At 50.8% G+C, this 18,111-nt stretch overlaps 2 protein-coding genes across 4 annotated transcripts in view; one reads left to right on the top strand and one right to left on the bottom strand.

The window, feature by feature from the left end:
- TMEM243 (transmembrane protein 243) overlaps window positions 1-15,883 on the bottom strand; it is a 25,835-nt gene extending 9,952 nt beyond the window's left edge. For 2 of the 3 annotated variants that reach the window (XR_016222814.1, XM_002713839.6), the window contains exons 1-4: window positions 15,741-15,883; window positions 15,278-15,516; window positions 1,461-1,511; window positions 364-468 (exon numbers count right to left, since the gene is read on the bottom strand). Coding sequence is in view for 2 of the 3 variants with exons in the window: in XM_002713839.6 (XP_002713885.1) it covers window positions 364-468; window positions 1,461-1,511; window positions 15,278-15,355 (234 nt within the window). In the remaining variant the exon portion in view is untranslated. The remainder of the gene's footprint in view (window positions 1-363; window positions 469-1,460; window positions 1,512-15,277; window positions 15,517-15,740) is intronic. The other variant, XM_051853009.3, reaches the window with a different exon arrangement.
- LOC149121852 (uncharacterized) lies at window positions 15,431-18,111 on the top strand. Its single transcript, XM_089315628.1, has 3 exons — window positions 15,431-15,544; window positions 15,631-16,570; window positions 17,907-18,111. The coding sequence occupies exons 1-3, from the start codon at window positions 15,431-15,433 to the stop codon at window positions 17,924-17,926; spliced, it is 1,074 nt and encodes a 357-aa protein (XP_089171754.1). The 3' UTR covers window positions 17,927-18,111.

Raw genomic sequence — 18,111 nt, 5'->3', positions numbered from 1 at the left:
GTGTTTCTTTGCATTAAAGGGTCTATTTGTAGTAAAAATCAAGCATTATTGTGACAAACACAGCTGGCAGCTTTATGTTTCCCAGGAAATTTTGGTATTGGTAAATACACATTAAGATGTGTTACTTTAGAGATCTAGAATGCTTTCCCCTTAGGAACAATAAATGGCATTTCCTACAGCCTGTTAAGCCAGCACAAGGGAACACATGTTTGGAGTTAAGAGAATGAAAACTCAGATTTCAAAAAGTAGCGTGCAGTCAATAATAAAGAACTGGAACATCCTTTGGCAAAGGGGGACAACTGGGGTTCAGTGCTGGGACTCTGTCCTAAAGCACATTGTACTTAAATTGTAAATAATACTCACAAGTATGCAGGCAGTAATACTGCTCAAAGAGATGCATACAGCAAAAAATATATTCAGCGGTTTTGGAGGTAGCTGCGGGAAAACAAATGCGCTGATCAGCGTTACCTGTAGGGTAAAGTTACATGAGGTCACCAAGGGTGTTCCCAGAAATTACTTAGCTGAGGTTTAGGCAAGGCAACACTGCAGAACGCTTCACCGTGTAAAACTATATCTGGACAAGGTTTGCTTTCTGGAATGTTAATATAATTTTATTAAATTTTCAGATATACCTCATTTTGTACTACTTACTCTTTGAGATAAAAAATATCCATAAAACTAGTTAATTAGCAAAAAAATAATTTAAATCACAATCCCTGGATTAATGACTATACTTGAAAAAGCCATAACCATTTGTTATTTTGCATGCTCCTACCAAAAAATGAATATAGTCAAAGCTGGTGGTGTTTAATAGGATAAATACTAGATGATGGGTTTCTAATACCCTATATAGCTCTGTCTACCAGATTTCAGCATTGAAACCCTTTAAGAAGTAATGGGGGAAAGTAAAATGCTCTTAAATGTAATGAAAATGTACCTACCAGCCAAATGTCATTATCATCAAACAATGGGAAATCAGCTGTTTTTATATTACTAGGAGACCATCCAGCTCTGTTACAGTACACAAGATGAAACATTACTAGACAGTAACCCATTCCTTTTTCAACTTAACCAAAAAGTAATGAATGTTGTTTAAGACCAACTTCACAAATTAACACCAATGGGGAGTCATGCTGGGTTTACAACAGGAGCTGCTGGTGCCAAGAATATTTTTACAAATTTATTAAGCAAGCAAACATGGCCAGCTCAGTTCATTGAAAGCCCAGTTACCTGACTTGCACTACTTCACAAAATGTACTGGGGAGCAGCAGTGAAAATCAAATCAGCCACTCCAGTTGTCGGTTGCGGTTTTGTGCTAATGACATGGAAAGCATTCATACCGACTCTGACTAGAATGCTTCACACACTCAAGTATTTGCCCCTCACAAATTGATCTGAAACTTAACCACAATTCTCAAAATTTTGACCGAGAACCTGGGTGAAGCACAAAAGATACTTACAAGAATCAGTAAGGATGTTAAGCTGCCAACAACTAAATGGATGATTCGATCCTGAAAGAGAAAAGAGTTTAAGCTTCATGAATTGGATCCATGGCAGAATAGTATAATGACAGGCAGTAGGATGGTTTATAATGAAGATATCAGCATCCTATGCTCTGCGCTAACATGCTGGACAAGGAAAAGTGAACTGAGCTTTATGGTCAGGGGGGCTGGCACTATGGTGTAATAGGTTGAGTTTCCACCTACAGTGCGAGCATCCTAAATGGCCACTGGTTTGTGTCCTGGCTGCTCTTCCAATCCAGCTCTCTGCTGATGGCCTGGGAAATCGATGGAAGATGGCCCAAGCGCTTGAGTCCCTGCACCCAAGTGGGAAGACCTGGAAGAAGCCTCTGGCTCCTGGCTTTGGATCAGCCCAGCTCTAGCAGTTGCATGAGCAGAAAGAACGGCACAGAGGCACTTGGTGCCAGAGCCTTGGTGAAAAGTATCAGGAACCATACCTGATAAAAAGTACCATGATCAGTTTGGATCTGTATTTGGGATACAGCTTAGATGTCCTTGGTAAAAACCATACAGCAAGTTAGAAGCAGCACTGAAGCCAGGGGTTCTAAATCTAAATCACCAGTTTCTGGTGCAGGACTAAAAAATCTGGGTTCGTAATAGTTATTTCCAAAGGGGCAGGCGTGTGGCTCTGTAGTTAAGATGCTTCTGGGAATACCTGAATCCCACATCAGAATGCCAAGTTTAAGTCCCAGCTCCTGTTCTGATTCCAGCCTCCTGCTCCCACACACTGGTACAGGCATAGCTCAGTTCCTGTGCCCTGCCACCCATGTGGGAAACCCTAATTAAGTTCCAGGCTCCCACTTTTGACATGACCTAGCCTGGCTATTGCAGCCATTTGGCGAGTGAAACAGCAGATGAAGATCTCTGTCTCCCTTGTTAAAAAAAATTCTTTACAGAACTTCAGAACAAGGTAAAGGTTTAAGACCTGACTCAAACATACTGTAATAAAATTTGAATACAAGTGGTTGTATTTCTGAGGAGTCAAATTTGAGTCTTCAAAGAAAGGCTGTTTTGTTAACAGATCAGGAAACAACTTCAAGATATGGGAAAGGCACAGGGAGGATCACATAACAGCAATGAACCTTCATTTCCAAGTCAAGCAGGCAAACTGGAAAGCTAAGTATGTGTAGGGTGTGCCTGATGTAACCCAGGGCAAACCACACTCTGCACACCAAGGCCACTGAAATGCAAAGATTAGAGAATAAAAAAACAATTCCAGCCACACCCTTCTTAAACATAGCAGGCTGAGCAGACCATAACCGTGGCCTTAGCCAGAGACACCTGCATGGCCCACAGGAGGCTGAAATGAGAACCATTTGTTAGAGACCCAGAGGAAAGGCTCTGCTCATTTTTCCCCACACAGGACAAAGTAGTGTGTATAAAATAAACATGCTATCTCAAAGTTGAAACAAACTCTATGGGAGACCTTTATTTTCACCTTGTGCAAAAGGATCAACTATATTTTCTGCTGGCCTCAGAATCAAGAATGTGTGTTCTCCCAACACATGTCTGGCATGGCAGGTTAAGGTCCAGTTTGGGAACCCAACATCCCATATCCAAATGTCTGGTTTGAGTCCAGCTTCCTGCTAATGCACACGCTAGGAGACAGCAGGAGATGGCTCCAGTATTTGGGGAGGTCTCAACAATGTGAGAAAAACTGAAATTGAGGCTTCTGGCTTTGGCCTGGGGGCACTTTGGAAGTACACAAACAGATGGAAGACGTGTGTGCCCGCCACCCCCACCCCAACTCTATCTGACTCTCAGTTTTCTAAATCCTGGGATGTAATGGTATATGACTACTTTACAGACAGCAAGAGGCTCAAGGAAGTTGAGACCTTGTCCAAGGTCTCAATACCACTAAGTGCTATAGACAGGATTCAGTACCAGCCCAGCATTCCCCAACAGAGAAGACTCCATATTTTCTTCTCACTGAAGAGCAGCCTAGAATGCTACTCCAAGCCTAAAGATGGCAAGTGGCAGATGGCATCTCACAAAGTGTTGACAAGTAAGTGGTTTTAAGAATGAAGATTTGGATTCTGTCCCGGTTGCCCCTCTTCCAGGCCAGCCCTCTGCTGTGGCCAGGGAGTACAGTGGAGGATGGCCCAGGTGCTTGGGCCCTGCACCCCATGGGAGACCAGGAAAAGCACCTGGCTCCTGGCTCCTGCCATCGGATCTGCGCGGTGCGCCGGCTGCGGCGCACCGGCCACGGCGGCCATTGGAGGGTGAACCAACGGCAAAAGGAAGACCTTTCTTTTTCTCTCTCTCTCTCTCACTGTCCACTCTGCCTGTCAAAAAAAAAAAAAAAAAAAAAAAAAAAAAAAAAAAAAAAGAATGAAGATTTCCTTGGGGCCAGTGCTGTGGCAGGTCAAAGCCCCACCTGCAGTGCTGGCATCCCATATAGGTGCTGGTTTGAGTCCCGGCTGCTCCACTTCCCATTCAGCTCTCGGCTATGGCCTGGGAAAGCAGTGGAAGATGGCCCAAGTCCTTGGGCCCCTGCCCCTGTATGGGAGACCCGGTGGAAGCCCCTGGCTCCTGGCTTTGGATTGGGCCAGCTCACGCCATTGCGGCCAGTTGGGGAGTGAACCAGCGGATGGAAGACCTCTCTCTGCCTCTCCTCCTCTCTGTAACTATGACTTTCAAATAAGTAAATAAATCTTTAAAGAAAAAGAATAAGAATGAAGTCTTTCCTTAGATTATTTTTTCCAGGTTGCTGTATTTATCCAAGTAAGCATGACTGGTTTTAACTATTCTGATGAAAATATATCTAAACTTAGCAAGTTCTTTCCTGCCTTCTAGAGAGTCTGACAAAATTTTCAGGTCATCTACATGAGTATCCATAATTCTACTGTTTTATTGCCATCACCAGTGATCCCCCTCTGAGGCTCCCAAGATACAATGCATGATTTAGGAAACACAAAATGATTCTTGCGCTATTTTCTTTCTACAAGATAAGGCTTTTGCTTCTGGCTTTCTACCAAGGTAACCATGATTTAAGAGAAACAAAGGAATAACAGAATTAATTGTGGAAAACCTCCCACTCCTAATGCTTTCTTCTGAAGTCCTGCTACTCAAAAGTACTGTCTGTGGCCAGCAGCATCAGCCTCACCAGGAGCCTGTGTGAAAAGCAAGAGCTGGCCCTTTGCCCCAGACCTGCTCAAGCACAGTAGGCACTTGAACAAGTTCTAGTAATCTGTTCACCTTTCATGAAAAGCACTGTTCTGAAGTTTAAAGTCTGACTGAACTATTTTGGGTTGTAATATTCAAATTCATAGGGTGGAGAACCTTCTCTGAGCTCAAAGATTATTTTTCAGGCCTTCAGCAGCAATGCCAGCTCCAGCCTCCAAGGGGATAGCAGAATAATTAAATAGTTAATCAGCATTTCAAAGGACAGTCTGGGGTTTAATATGCTCCAAATGAGAACCAGAGTACACAGAAAAGTGGATATTACATTTAAACTTGGCTGTTTCCACAGCTAGTCTGTTTATTCAGTTACTTCTCAGAAAAACTATCTCCTCCCAGTTTTGTTTTCTTTTTTTTTTAACCCTAGTTCCACCTTCCAAAAGGGTGCTCCTGTAAACCTTGTACAGTAGCTCATTTTCACTCCCAAAGCAAGCTGGCCAAGTTAAGAATCAGCTTGGATTCTTTTTCAGGTTCATTTATTTTCATTTACTTGAAAGCCAGAGTGACAGATCTCTTGATTTGCTGGTTCACTTCCCAACTGCCCGCAACACCCAGGGCTGAGCCAGACTAAAGTCCGAAGGCTAGAGTTCCATCCAGGTCTCCCACATGAGTGGCAGGGTCCCAGGCACTTCCGCGATGCATTAGCAGGAAGCTTGACTGGAAACAGAGGTGTCAAGACTGCAACAACACAAGCTGTACAACACCCACCCGGAGCCTGGTTTCTTAACTGCTGACAAGACATGATACAGAGTTAGGATGCCCCTCCCAAAGACAAAATATTCGGCAGCAAGCTTAATCTTCGTATACATACACACATGCATAAAAATAAAATATGTATGTATATGAGATTGCTTCAAAAAGAAAAAAATGGAGTTAAGGTTTATTTTGGTTCAAAATAGGCATTTTCCATGAACATCTGAAGACCCCTCATATATACTAGAAACAAATTTCACATATTACTTATAAATCATTTAATAATTTGAACACCTGCTATAACTCAGATGCAACAATGAGTAGAACCACCTCTTCTCCAGAGCTCAGGAGGCCACTATGGAGAAAAGAGGGAGGTATCTTGGGGAAGCAGGGACAGATTACAAGTCAAAACCTGAAGGAGGACTAGCAGATGCGGAAGAAGGGAGGGAGGCACTCCACGGGGACCCACGGGAGAACACAACCACTGCTGTTTGGGGCAAAATAAATACTTCCATGAGCTGGGATGCAGCACACAGTGACATCAGCCTGAGCCTGAGGGAGTCACATCTTTGTCTTCCTTTAAATTGGGGGAAATGGACAAATGATTTGCATCTGGGATAGGAGAGAATAAGCCCAAGAAGCAAACAAGGGATTCTTTGTTTTCATTTGCCGATAGGGAACTAGGCTTATCAGAAGAGTTGCCCAACATCACACAGTAAGGTGGGTTCTATGTCTCCCATCTAATGCTTGCTTTGGCAGCACATACACTAAAATTCTCCTATCTGATGGTCTTTGTAACAGACAAACCTGATGAGCAGTACAAACGGCCCAAGGATCCTTCAGCTAATACCTATGAGCCTGAATTTACAACCAGAGACCAAGGTTCTCAGGGCATTCTGCTAGCTGGCTAGCTAGCTATGTGTTCTCAATTCCTCGCCCCATCTGGGCGTACCAAACGAGAAGATGGGGCTAAATGAGAGCTGGTCCCCTACAGTTCTGGATCGTCAGCTTTGGGGTGCACTTACACCAAAGAAGCAAGACCACTCCTCTTGTGATCACAACATGCTGGGTGGGGGTCCTACCTGGTCAGCCATTGGGCAGCACCTTGGCACCGAACAGAGAACCCCACACTCGTTTCAAATGCTCAGGCACAAGGATGGCTCTGGGAGGAAACTCAAAAGCCAGCTTTTGACCCCAGCTCCTTGGAAATAGGCTGCTCTAGAGTTCAGAATGCTAGCAAGTAGAAACAATGTACTCAACCTTCCATTTCCATGGCAATTTATATTTTGCCTACTTCCAAAACAGACTTGAGGGACTTGGTGCTACCATAATCCATTTAAGCAACAACAAAGACCAAAGCAAAATTTCTAAAGGGGTTTGGAGAGTACACATTTAATTAGAAAAAATTTAGCTGAAGAAACTACTTGTGATCCAAAGACCAATGTTAGGGGCCAGTGCTGTGGCATAGCGAGTGAAGCTGCCACCTGCAGTGCTGGCATCCCACATGGGCACCAGTTCAAGTCCCGGCCTGCTCCTCTTCCAATCCAGCTCTCTGCTGTGGCCTGGGAAACCAGCAGAAGATGGCCCATGTCCTTGGGCCCCTGCACCCTCATGGGAGACCCAGAAGAAGCTCCTGGCTCCTGGCTTCAGACTGGCACAGCTCCAGCCATTGCAGCCATCTGGGGAGTGAACCTGCAGGTGGAAGTTCGTTCTCTCTGTCTCTCTGCCTCTCTGTAACTCTGCCTTTCAAATAAATTAATTTAAAAAAAAAAAAAAAAGTCCAACATTAGAACAGTAGTCCTTCCAAACTGTGGTTCTGCTTTCTGTGGTTTCACTGACGTGCGGTTAAGCGACCCAGAAATATTATGTAGAGAGTTCCAGAAATAACTTGTTTTACAGGTTATTTGCAGGCGAAGGCAGGTGTTTGGCCTAACAGTTAAGATGTCATATGGGACGCCACATGCCCATTAGAGTCCCCTGAGTTCTGCTTTCAGCTCCTCCTAATATGTGCCCTGAGAAGCGGCGTGACAGTTCCAGTATCTGGGTCCATGTTGCCCACATGGGAAACCTGATTGAGTTCCTGGCCCCACAGCCCTGAGTGCTGTGGGTATTTGGGGAGTAAACCAGCACACGAGAGGTTTCTCAGTCCATCTGTCTGTCTCCAGGGTGGAAAACATGTCACAAAAGCTCTGGAAATGGCCCACCAAGAACCCTGACAGACAGCCCTCAGAGACTAGACAACAGGATGTGACACATGGGAGGGGGCTGCTCCAGGCCCTGTCCAGGTATTTAACTGGGTTCCACCAGAGCTGCATGGAAGCACCTAAACAAGAGTTTCCCCTTGTGCTGTCACCAGAGAGAGCCAGAGGGACAGAACACACACAGGTGGGAAGCACGCAGACAGCCTGGCTGCACCAGCCAGCTCTGGGGTAGAGTGAACTCTGACCTTAGGTTTGCTGTTCTGACATGTCCCAGAAAACCCGGGACTTTGGACTCTCCAAGAGCACAGGCTGCACCAGAAAGGACTGGGAGGCGCACCCACCCTCCACATCCCCCTGGCTGGGACCTCCACTCACACGTGGCTCTGCGTACCCACCTGCCCCCCATTCCTACCCACACAAAGTTAATGCGCAGATACTTGTTAATTTCCCTTTATTTCACAGATTCACATTCAAGATTCGCATCTTGCAGTTATGAATATTTTTATACATGTATCCCACCAGATTCTTCTCACAGATGTATTTTCATTGAAGCACCAGTTATGGATATCAGGACAGCAAAAGCAGAAACGAACCCATGTCACGTGTTTAAGGGGAAAATAACCCCTGGAGATGGTACCCAGAGGAATCAACATAACTTAATCTGCTCCAAGCCTCAGAACAGGAGGCGCAGCTCGAAGACCATGAGTTCAGAGCCCCAAAGTTCTGACTTACGCTCCTGCACGCACTTGCTGTGGCCTTGGCTAAGTCAATGAACCCCTATGCCCCAGATTCCAAGGTCACGCAATGGTCTAACATGCAGAATCGCTCAAGGATTAGGAAATAATGCGTGTAAAGGCCTTCAACATCCACTAGGGGTCAGTAAATGGTAGCTATTATGGTACCGCTGGTATTTCTACCCTATCTACTGGAGAGCCTTACAGCTTACTGGGAGTTGAGCTAGCTCCGTGCCTGGCCCCAATTTCTAGAGTAACCCCAAAATCAAAAGCATTTCATCACTCCCAGAGGGACACTCAGGTTTGGCAACACACATGTTCCTGTAAGGCTCAGAAAATAGTCACCATACCTATACACAACCTATGGGCTGATCATAAGGAAGAAATGAGTCAATTCTATTACTCCAGACCAGCAAAAATTATGTCTACAGAGAGGAAAACTCTAGACCATCAACTTTGAAGAGGCCAGGCTTCAGTTTACGTTTTCTTTCCAATACTGTGCTGCACACTCACTACCCTCTTGGCTTTACATAGTGCAGAGGGAGAGCAAAGGAAGCACTTTCAACCCAGGAGAGCTTGAACACCACTTCCTGTTTTGATCAGCAGCGTGCCCTGGCTCCTAAACGCCAGTTTCAGCCTTCTATTGGTTCAAAATGCCCCAAGATACAGGTTACTTTTTCGCGATCCTAAACTCTCACTTCACGTAAAACTGAAAATACATAAAAATTAAGAACTGGATAAGGCACTATGCCTATTGCTGAGAAGGCTACAGAGATGTGGAAACAGGCTCATACTCCCGAGACAAGATCTAGCCAAGTCCCTCACTGCACAAAGAGGAAGCGCCAGGGCACATCTGACAGCCAGGCTCACAGGAGAAAGGTTCTAAAGGGGAGAGCCAGGCAGAGCGGAGAAGAGAGGGCGCTACACAAAGAACAGCAGTTGCAAAGAACAGGGAGGCAGCTAAAGGAAAGGCATCCGTGGAGAGGCGCCGGCCTCACGGAGCAAGGGAGCCAGTGGACTGCAGCCCTCCCTCTGTACTGAAATCCCCTGGTTGTCCAGAAACACTGTGCCTGGGTGTGAGCCCCACGCCCAGACACTCCAAGTCCACTGCTCTGCGGTGGGGAGAGAGAGAAAGCCTCCAGACGAGGATGGAAACAAGTCGTGTGCTTATTTGTCCCGAGCAGCTTCTCTCACTCAAGTAGTCTCGAGATAGGCTGAGAGGAGACAACTGTCTCTAGTCCCTTCCACTGGGAAGCTCCGTCAGAAGGGAAACCAGAAGCCTGCACTCACCAGAAACCAGCCTTAGGGGCCTGGGGCACAGAGACAGGAATCGGAATCACAGCTTTGTTCTTAATTAAGCAGCAGAAAGCTAAAATAATAAAGGAATAGAGCAGCACTCAAATCTGTGCTACTGGCCGGCGCCGCGGCTCACTAGGCTAATCCTCCGCCTTGCGGCGCCGGCACACCGGGTTCTAGTCCCGGTCGGGGCACCGGATTCTGTCCCGGTTGCCCCTCTTCCAGGCCAGCTCTCTGCTGTGGCCAGGGAGTGCAGTGGAGGATGGCCCAAGTGCTTGGGCCCTGCACCCCATGGGAGAATAGGAGAAGCACCTGGCTCCTGCCATCGGATCAGCGCGGTGCGCCGGCCACAGCGGCCATTGGAGGGTGAACCAACGGCAAAAGGAAGACCTTTCTCTCTCTCTCTCTCTCACTGTCCACTCTGCCTGTCAAAAAAAAAAAAAAAATCTGTGCTATTATTTACACGAGCTAAATGCTCCAAGTATGAATTGTTTGACTAGGTCCACCTGTCATGAAAAGACCTTGTCTTCCACCAGTTTTGCTTGCTTACTGGGGGAGGGGAATGCAGGATGTTTTAGCTTTGGGAACCCATGATCTGAGTCTCATCCTCTGTCATCTGCTGGTAGCTCAGCGCCTGCACCTCCTCCCAAGTCACTCTCTCCTCCTCCATCACCTCCAGTAAGAAACAGACAAAAACCCTCACCACCTTCTCAGAGGAGGCATCACCTCTTTGTTATGTGACCACTGAACACCAGCAGAGTAGGCTGACCCAGAAACCGTTCTCACTACAAACCCAGCTTTTCCCCTGGCACAAGCTAGGACAGGCTTTGCTTTCTTCTGAGATAACCACCCCACCCTCAGATCACCAGGCTACAGGGGCCGAAACTGACTCCAGACCAGCAGGCAGCCAGCTGGCAAGTCCAGAGATCGGGACGGACTCACATGCCCCGAGAGTAACTCCAACGCCCTTGCAGAGAGTGCCCAAGCTCTGCTGTGCTCCCGCAAACTTACAGGCGGCTGTGGAGAGACAGGGTGGAGTGGGGAGACAGACGTCCAGGTTTTAGGGCACACCAGGGGAAAAGAGGAAGAAAACTCCTCGGGCCACATTTCCCAGAGGGTTTTCTGTAAAACTTGGCCTTGTGAGTGCTACTGTAGGGGAAGTTAGAGCCCAGTAAGGCCTTGTGCTAGGGCTAAGAAAGCCACACCATGGAAACTGCTAAGAACTACTCGCCCTCACCAACAGCCACAATGAAAACGGGCACACTTAAGTTTCTCAAAGTCTCACAGTGAAGAACATTTCACAGACATGACTACAAAACCCTAAGAAGGGGTCGGCGCTGTGGCGCAGTGGGTAAAGCCGCCGCCTGCAGTGCCGGCATCCCATATGGGTGCCGCTTCAAGTCCCGGCTGCTCCACTTCCCATCCAGCTCTCTGCTATGGCCTTGGGACTGCAGTAGAAGATGGCCCAAGTCCTTGGGCCCCTGCACCTGAGTAGGAGACCTGGAAGAAGCTCCTGGCTCCTGGTTTCGGATCAGCGCAGCGCAGTGGCCATTGTGGTCATCTGAGTAGTGAACCAGCGGACAGAAGACCTCTCTCTCTCTCTCTCTGCCTCTCCTTCTCTGTGTAACTCTGACTTTCAAATAAATAAGTAAATCTTTAAAAAAAAAAACCCTAAGAAGTCACTTCCATTAGACTCTCACAGTGTGGGCCAGCACTGTGGCATAGTAGGCTCAGCCTTTGCCTGCAGTGCTGGCATCCCATATGGGCAGCCGTTCTAGTTCCAGCTGCTCCTCTTCTGACCCAGCTCTCTGCTATGGCCTGGGAAAGCAGTGGAAGCCCTTGGGCCCCTGCACCAACATAGAACCCAGAAGATCTAGGCTCCTGGCTTCGGATCAGCTCAGCTCCAGTCATTGCGGCCATTTAGGGAGTGAATCCACGGATGGGAAGACTTTTCATTCTGTTTCTCCCTCTCTTTCTCTCTAATTCTACCTCTCAAATAAATAAATGAAATCTTTTTTTAAAAAAAATCTTATGGTGCAGGCCGGTGCCGCAGCTCACTTGGCTAATCCTCCGCCTGTGGCACTGGCATCCCAGGTTCTAGTCCTGGTCGGGGCGCCGAATTCTGTCCCGGTTGCTCCTCTTCCAGTCCAGCTCTCTGCTGTGGCCCGGAGTGCAGTGGAGGATGGCCCAAGTGCTTGGGCCCTGCACTCGCATGGGAGACCAGGAGAAGCACCTGGCTCCTGGCTTCGGATCAGCGCAGCGCACTGGCTGTAGCGACCATTGGAGGGTGAACCAATGGAAAAAGGAAGATCTTTCTTTCTGTCTCTCTCTCTTTCACTGTCTAACTCTGCCTGTCAAAAAAAAAAAAAAAAAAATCTTATGGTGCAAAACGGTAGCACCAGCCATATGTGGTTACTGGGCACCTGCAATGTAGCCAACTGACCTGAGATGGGCTGTAAGTGTAAAACACTGGCTTTCAAAGGCTTAGTAGGAAAAGCTGAAATGACAGTATTTCACACAGATGAGATTAAACATAACTATTAAAATTAATTTCACCTGTTTCTGTATACTTTTTAAAACAGCTACTAGAAAATTTTAAAATATATATATATTTACATTTACACACACACACATATATATAAATAAAATGTGAATACAGAAAACACAGGCTTAGAGACTTCAGGAGTTTCTTATTAACTTGGTACCTGTACCACCAAAATAAACTTGTAAACTTTTCACCCGAAAGACTCGAACAATAACACCGAACTTGGGAATGGTTGAAAACATGAAAAAAAATCTGGAGTTGTCAGCCAGAGCCATGTGACAGCTAACTAGCAACTGAGACGAACACCTTTTGTGTCCGTCAGCGAGCCCTTCGACACTGTAACCGAAGAGCTGTTCCACGCCGCCTTTCGCTCTGCAGCTCGGTCTCTCATCATTCCTAAGTATCTTGCTTAAAGGCTGGATAAACGTGGGGGTTTGGTAAGTCAATCACCATGTGCGCCCCCAGTACAGGCGAAGACAGCAGTTCCTCAGGGACTGCCCACCGGGCACAGCACAAGGCCCACTGGACCTATGCAAGGTCTTCACATCTTCACAGAAAACGTGTGGTATGAAACACTGTGTGTGGATTTCCAATTTTCTGCACCCAAATACACTTGTAATCCCATTTCTCCACAGCCTTTGCCTGCGCTCACAGACTGACTGCTCTGGGTGGAGTTCAGTCAGCAGCTCTTGCCCAGTACACGAAGTGGGGCAGACCACCTCATCAGCTCCTCCCGTGAACGGGCCATCGGCGTGGGCCCCCAGCGGCAAGCGCCAGACTGCACCGGGAAGGCGCCGCCACTCCACGGGCTGCCCGCGGGAAGGGACGTGCCTAGGGGAGAACCACTCATGCAACTCAACAAGGCCCTTCTGTGAGGTTCCGCTTCTGGTTGTGAACAGAACAACGTCCGTCTCAGAAAGGAACGTGGTGATGGAACACGGAGAGCCCAGACCCGGCCCACTGCCCCGCACTGAGGACAGTGTCTCCCCAGACGCTTCTGCTGGGGGGGGGGGGGGGCGGGGGGGCTTCTTGCCATGAAAGGTACAGGCCGCACCCAGTGCGTGCAGGCTCAACTCTCAGCAGCTATAAAAACAAGGAAAAGCTCAGACCCCCACGTGCCCACCACAGGAAGGGCGCTTTCTGCTCAGAAGTGGTGGTCACCACGCCCAAGTCCCCGCTGTCGAGTGGCTCTCAGAGCCCCGGCACCTGAAAGGGAGCAAGCTGGAGACACAAGGTACCAGGGCCACTGAGGGGATCCCAGGGCCCCCAGGAATCCACTGCCCTAGCAGTCACTGCCCTCTGTGGGAAGGGCTCCAATGCCGCACCAACTCTCCTCCCACCACTGAGGTCCATCCTGCGCCCTGTTCACTTCCGGCCCTGGGCGCCTCTCCTCCCTGGCGTTCGGCAGCTGGTCAGTAAGGAGCCGGCCCACCTTCAGACCTTTCTAAACCGTGGAGAAATCACTCTGCCGGCCTCCCACAGAGAGCCACGCCAGCAATTATACCTCATTCTTCACTTTGTTCTCTAAGTAGCTTTACCTACTGTTCTCAAACTGCCCAAGTAATAAGGAGGTTGGACTAAACAGGCAACAGAGACAGATCTGCAATGGTAAAAGTCTCAGATGGGTTTCAGATGGACCTTAGGTAACAGAAAACAAAGCCGCTGGGCATCGTGGCCCTAGGTTCAGAAAGCAGCCGTGCTTGGCAGCGTCTGCATCAGTCAACAGGTCCATTCCCAAGTCCTGCACCTGTTACCACGGCGGCTACAGGGCTAAAAGAAAGCAGGTTTTGATCACTAGGAATCCAATCTGTGCGCCAATGCCCGTGGAGGAGATGCTGAACCTGCTCTTGGCACAGGGGACAAACCTCAGGCTTAAAAGTGACCAGCTGGCTGGCGCCGCGGCTCACTAGGCTAATCCTCCGCCTTGCAGCGCCGGCACACCGGGTTCTAGTCCCGGTCGGGGCGCCGGATTCTGTCCCGGTTGCCCCTCTTCCAGGCCAGCTCTCTGCTGTGGCCAGGGAGTGCAGTGGAGGATGGCCCAAGTGCTTGGGCCCTGCACCCCATGGGAGACCAGGAGAAGCACCTGGCTCCTGGCTTTGGATCAGCGCAGTGCGCCGGCCATTGGAGGGTGAACCAACGGCAAAGGAGGACCTTTCTCTCTCTCTCTCACTGTCCACTCTGCCTGTCAAAAAAAAAAAAAAAAAATGACCAGCCGCTCCTCTGCACAGCCCTGCCCCAACCCCACCAACGTGTGCCTATCATCCCCATCTAACGCATTCCTGGGATTCCCAGGCTGAGCTCAGCCACGGCTGCAGAAAACCAGCATCTGGACCAGGGCCAGCTCCTCAGGAGCACGTGGTGCCGACCAGGCAAAGCCAGGAGAGCACAGGTGCACCTTCCTGGACATCAACCTGAAACGTTTTCTTACCAACACACTCGGAGAAAGCGAAACCCACGTGGATTTCAACAAATGAAGGAATCCAGCGGCAGGCTGGCAGCTTTCAAATTCAGACCTGTGCCCCAGACTGTGCAAGTCCCCATCCCGTGAGCCTGAGGCGTCTGCCGGGGCTAAGAGATGCCGGCGGCTCCAGACTCGGGCCTCTCCAGAGGCCCGAACGCACTTCACCGCGGGAGGCGGCACAGAGCAGCAAGGCCACTTTCCAGACAGGGGGTCGGGGGCAGCCAGGCACAGGCAAACTCTGCCCAAACCACTCACAAAGTTAAGAGGGCACAAGAAGCGTTCTCCCGGCCTGCTGGCCGGGGGCATGACAAATTGTGAAGTCAAAGGCGAAAGCTCTCAGAAGCCTGGAGTACTGTGAGGTTGGCTTGCCCGGCCCCAAGGACCCTTTGATCTCGGGCCACTTCCCGGAATCCAGGCCATCTTCAAAGAGGCCCTCGGTGCACGGGAACCCCTCGAGGACGCTGTGTACACACGGCCCGGAACTTTCCCAAGTCCACCCCAGTCCGCAGGGCTCGCGGCCCAACCCGAGGGCAGGCCGGACGTCTCGAGCGGGCACTCGGCTGGCTGGCGGCAGCGGCTCTTCCCGCCCTCGAGCGCCCCAGGGGGCCCGCGGGGACCCCCGCACGGCCCCGCGGACACGCACTCACCTTGGCAGACGTCTCCCCGAACAGAGGTCTGTTGTCCAGGCCACTGGTGCCGTAGGTCCTGGCGGAGAAGTCCTCCATTTTGGGGCTTCCTCGCTCTCCCCAAGCCACTCAGCAGCGAGCCGGCATCGCTTCCCGAGGCCTCACGGCGCCCGCATGGCGGAAGCCCCCGGGGGTCCTCACGCGCGCGAGTTGCGGCCGCTCCGCCCGAGCGCCGCCGTCCTCCTCCTCATCCCGAGCGGCTGCCGCACAAGGGAAGGAAACACACACGCGTGGCCGCGCCGGCCGGGGCGCCCCCGCCCGCACCTCCCGGCCCGGGGCACGGCTCCCGCCCGTTCTCCACCCTCTCCGCCCAGGGAAAGTTCTCGCAGCCCCTGCGCCGCCCCAGCCCTCCGCTCCCGGGCCCCCGCACGAGTCGAGTTGCCCGCGCGCGCCGAGCAGGCTCGGGTCGCCGCCGGGACCGCACCTTGCACCTTGCACCCGTCCCGCGCGGCTGTAGCGTCTTCTTCCCGGGAGCACGGCCCGGGCCTGCCCAGCCCGCCCGCCCGCGCCCGCAGGCCGGACCTCGGCGCCCCCCAGCCGCCCGCACGCTGGGGAGTCCCGGCCGCCCCGCCGTCGGGGTTCGCGGCCCAGGCTCGGGGACGCCGCGGGACGCGCGCGGCAGGACAGAGCCGGCGCCGCTCTGGGTCCCGCTCAGCCGCCCCGGCCGGGACCCGCGGCCACCGTCGCCGACCGGCCCGGCCCGCCCAGGCCGCGTCACCGGCGAGGCGGCCAATCCCGCGGGCCGGGGCGCCGCATTGGCTGCGGAGCTTCCGAGGCGCCGGCCCGTTCCCCGCAGCGACGCGGCCCGCGGGCCCGGAGGGCTCAGGCGCCCGTGGCCGCGAGCGCCCCTCAAACGGCCGGGGCGCGGCGGGGGGCGGCGGCCTCCTGGGCTGCCTGGACGCGTGTCTGGCGTTGTTCTGTCACAGGGAGACTTTGTGTGCGAGAGCGGCGGCGAGGTGCTGGTGCTCGGTCCTCCTGCGCCTCGCGCGCTCAGTCCGCCGGCGACGGCGCTGACTCAGCGCGTTCCGGCGGCCGAGAAGGGCGCTGGACAGGCCAGGAAGGGGAACGCGGCGGCGCTTGCCGCTCGGGTCATCTCTAAATATTCCGAAAGAAAGCGTGAGGAGCGGAGCGCCCGGTTCGCGGTTGTGCGCAGGGAGAGTGCTGGGGCCGCTGCCGCCGGCGCCCCGGTGCTCGGGACGAGGGCTGCACCGGGAACCACGCGGGTTTGTGGACCACACCTGGCACCTGGGGACGGTGCGTGTCTGCCCTACTAGTTAAAGTGTTCGCTCCGAGGGCTGCGTTCAAACAGCCCCCACCCAGTTCTATTAAAAGTCTGATTAGGGGCCCGCGTTGTGGGTCGCTTCCGATGCAGCCCCCCGCCAACGCCCCTGGGTTGGAAGAAGACCCAAGTGCTGGGACCCCTGCACCCACGGGGGAGACCAGGATCAAGCTCCTGGCTCGGGCTTGGGTCAGCGCTGGCTGTGCGGCCAAGCCTAAACCTGTGGAAGATGTCTCTGTTTCTCCTCTGTATCTCTGCCTCTCTCTCTCTCTCTCTCTCTCTCTATATATATATATGTATGTATATATATATTATACTTATTATATTAATGTTTATTATTATATATAAATAATTTATTTGACAGAATTATAGACAGACAGAGAGAAAGGTCTTCCTTCCGTTGGTTCACTCCCCAAATGGCCGCTATGGCCCGCACTGTGCCGATCCAAAGCCAGGAGCCAGGTGCTTCCTCCTGGTCTCCCATGTGGGTGCAGGGCCCAAGCACTTGGGCCATCCTCCACTGCCCTCCAGGGCCACAGCAGAGAGCCAGACAGGAGGAGGAACAACGGGGACTAGAACCAGCGCCCATGTGGGATGCTGGTGCTGCAGGCAGATTAACCAAGTGAGCCACCGCGTCGGCCCCAGCTCTGCCTGTCAAATACATAAATCTTAAAAAAGTTTGATTAGGCCTACAGATAACTTTATTCACTCACATTCAGCCATATTCAACAAAATTCTTAGGAGTATCTGCTGTTAGCCAGGATAATAGAGGGATGGGGTACTACAGTGATAGAGATGGGTTTGGGCTGCATTCCCAAACACAAGTCCCAAGACCATATTACTGAAACATTAAGATCCAGAAAAATAAAATTTGGGGAAATATAATTCTGTACTTTAAAAATTATTTTAAAGACATTTACTCACATTTTTTAAAGAGGACTTATATTTGAGAAACATAGTAATGGGACAGAACACCACGTAGGCCACTTGATACAACAGGCATGGAATATACGTATTTTTTGCAAGCATAAACCGATATACCATCAACCTTCACACAGGTATAGCAGTTATGAGCAGATAAATGTATTCATAAATGGAAAAAAGTAAAATTGTAAATGCATGTCATTACGGTTGGTGATTGTGTGCGCCCAGCCTGGTAACTGCAATCGTGTGGAATTCCACGAGAAGCAGCCTAAGGCTCTGTCCAGATCACTAGAAAACCGTGATGGGGGAGGGAGCAGGCACTCCCTTAAGTGAGAGCATGCCATTTGGGAGTAGCTGGTTTTGATGCTTGGTTTCCTGTTACTTCAGATCCTGAGAGGCAACTGTGATGGCTCAGGTAACTCGGCTCCTGCCACTCACGTGGAAGACCTGAATGGAGTTCCTGGCTTAGCCCTAGCCATCATGTCCATCTGGGGAGTGAATCAGCAGATGGAAGACATATCTACCTATCTCCATGACCCCCACCTCTCTCCCTCCCTCCCTCTCCTTTCAGATAAAATCAAATTTAAAAAAA

The sequence above is a fragment of the Oryctolagus cuniculus genome, chromosome 16, assembly GCF_051225735.1.
Source record: "Oryctolagus cuniculus isolate XC-2025 breed Fujian yellow rabbit chromosome 16, ASM5122573v1, whole genome shotgun sequence".
Taxonomy (NCBI): domain Eukaryota; kingdom Metazoa; phylum Chordata; class Mammalia; order Lagomorpha; family Leporidae; genus Oryctolagus; species Oryctolagus cuniculus.
The sequence above is the reverse complement of the archived record's forward strand: the minus strand, read 5'-3'. Positions and strand labels throughout refer to the sequence as shown.